Source organism: Protobothrops mucrosquamatus, unplaced genomic scaffold (assembly GCF_001527695.2).
Source record: "Protobothrops mucrosquamatus isolate PMUCROS unplaced genomic scaffold, P.Mucros_1.0 scaffold9549, whole genome shotgun sequence".
Classification (NCBI taxonomy): domain Eukaryota; kingdom Metazoa; phylum Chordata; class Lepidosauria; order Squamata; family Viperidae; genus Protobothrops; species Protobothrops mucrosquamatus.
Genome location: NW_015395338.1, coordinates 14036 through 16518, shown reverse-complemented (window position 1 = coordinate 16518; position 2483 = coordinate 14036). Strand labels below are relative to the sequence as shown.

Sequence of the window (2483 nt, the reverse complement as noted above, 5' to 3'; positions counted from 1 at the left end):
AGTCCACGGTCATAAAAGAGCCAAGGTTGCCTATCCCTAAGCTAGCCTATCGGTTCAGGAAACACAAATCTGGAGACAATCTTGGACAAAATTTCCCTTCCATCTCTACCTTTTCAGCCTTGAGATACAAGACAGCTGCCATTACAGAAGTATCAGAACTGAGTCCTTAGCAGAATCAAGAATTAACAAACGGCAAGAGAAAACAAAATGAACGTAAACCATTTTATTGCATGAAAAAAATAGTGCAAAACAGTGCCAACTCATTGTCAGACATTCCTATTTGGTCAAAAGTAATCTAGATACATTGGATTATGAATTCCTAAGTCCTAACCAGCATGGCTAAGCAGATTACTGAAAGGATAGCTCAAGAGTTGTTGTTTTTTGTGGGGTGCGTGTGTGTGTTAGACTATTCAGAGATAGGTGCTGCCCAGGGAGAGGACTGAAAATTTTAGTTTGTGAAATTGCAAACCCTGGGAATTTGTATACAGTTTTTTTTTTTAATTTGATTAGGACTTACCAAAATTTCAGGTTTTTCAGAAACAGACAAAAAAGACTGTTGGATGGTAAACATTTGAACGTCTGTCCTGCCAAAGAGAAAGTTGAATGCATAGTGATAAGTCCTTGGGAAATCCAAAATTAAGGGACAAGGAAAGGGGGGAGGCATCCTCATTTTTAGCAACCAGAGACCCTCATTTGCTTTGGTTACTTTTTTCCCCAAGAAAAGGTGGACTTCAGAAAAGAATTCGTTCTCAGATGGAAAGCACTTCTGATTATAAATAATCAATGCAGCAAATGGTGTGAAACAGGGCTTTGGCGAGGGGGAAAAAAATACCCTGAAATTCACTCACCTCAGAACAGAAATGATTCTGTAGTAACAACCATTTTGAAGAGAATGAAACACTTTCAAAGGAATGGTTGTCACATCGAGCCAAACTCTACAAGACATCCCAACTTAGAGGTAATTTAATTTCTGGCTGTTTTCTGTTAAAAATTACTTCAGTCTGCCTTACCGAACGTCTTGGTTAGACCAGATTTGGAATACTGCATCCAGTTCTGGTTGCCACAATATAAAAAAGGTGTTGAGGAGCGCAAAGATGAGCAACAAAGATGATCAGGGGGTTGGAGGCTAAAACATACGAAGAACGGTTGCAGGAATTGGGTATGTCTAGTTTAGTGAAAAGAAGGACTGGGGGTGACATGACAGCAGTGTTCCAAGATCTGAGGGGCTGCCACAAAGAAGAGGGAGTCAAGCTATTTTCCAAAGCAAGACAAGAAACAACAGATGAAAACTAACCAAGGAGAAAACCAACCTAGAACTAAGGAGAAATTTCCTGACAGAACAATTAATCAGTGGAACAACCTGCCTGCAGAAGTTGTGAATGCTCCAACACTGGAGGTTTTTAAGAAGAGACTGGACAGCCATTTGTCTGGCATGGTACTATAGGGTCTCCTGCTTGAGCAGGGGGTTGGACTAGAAGACCTCCATGGTCCCTCCCAACTCTGTTATTCTGCTTTGATGCTGTCAGACTCTTCTTTAGTCTTCAGATCCTCTGATCACAAAGCTTTAAGTGACTCACAACACAGCGATCAAGAGGAGGTTTTCAGTCAGGGGGTATTCCATAAAAGAGGTGCAGTTCCTGGTGCGTCAGAGTAGTCAAAGGCGCAAGGGGTTATTTGGCTCAGATGCGGCAGCCGTTGATACCAAAGGAGGTAGTGAAAGACTGAAGCTCCTGGCAAGTGTTGCGATACTGGGTGGCTTTACAACGCCGAGGATCTGGTTGCTCTTCTATCCAGGAATTCTTATCCAGCAGGTACTGGGGGCTGCAGAAAGAAAGATCATTGAGTGCAAGTCTGGCATGACATCCTGATTATCAGAACCCAGATGAAATGGATGGACATGTCATCAGAATGGACGACCACCGTTGCTCAGTGTTCTGGAATCTAGGAAAGTGACCGTGAGGTGGACCACAACAAGCGCTAGGAAGACACTGTGAAAGAAACCCTGTGACATCCACCCAAGGGACAGAACCTGCTGGCAAGCTCTATGCTATGAAACCTCTGCAGGCTTTGAGGACAGGCGCTACTAAAACTGATAGAAAACCATGAGTGGCATCATAGAATAACACCCACAGTTACTACAACAATGGATTTTCAGTGCCCCCATAAGCTAGATTCTGTGCAGAGCCACCTGTGTCCACCGATGAACCGCATAACATTGTGTCTTCTTCAAATCCCCCCCCACTCTCTCTGTGTCTCTCATCTATTTATCCATCCATCCATCCATCCATCCATCCATCCATCCATCCATCCATCCAATTTATCCATCCATCCCTATCTATCTACCTATCTACCTATCTACCTATCTGCCTATCTATCTATCCATCCATCCATCCATGTCTGTCTGTCTGTCACCTATCTATCTATCTATCTATCTATCTATCTATCTATCTATCTATCTATCTATCTATCTATCTATCTATCTA

The 2483-nt window shown here is 42.7% G+C and overlaps 1 protein-coding gene across 1 annotated transcript in view; it reads right to left on the bottom strand.

Annotated features, from left to right (window-relative positions):
- Nucleotides 1–1502: 1502 nt before the first annotated feature.
- LOC107301009 (complement C4) overlaps nt 1503–2483 on the bottom strand; it is a 13710-nt gene continuing 12729 nt past the window's right edge. The window contains exon 5 of the mRNA XM_015830281.1: nt 1503–1864. Within this exon, the coding sequence (XP_015685767.1) occupies nt 1680–1864 (185 nt within the window). The 3' untranslated portion in view covers nt 1503–1679. The remainder of the gene's footprint in view (nt 1865–2483) is intronic.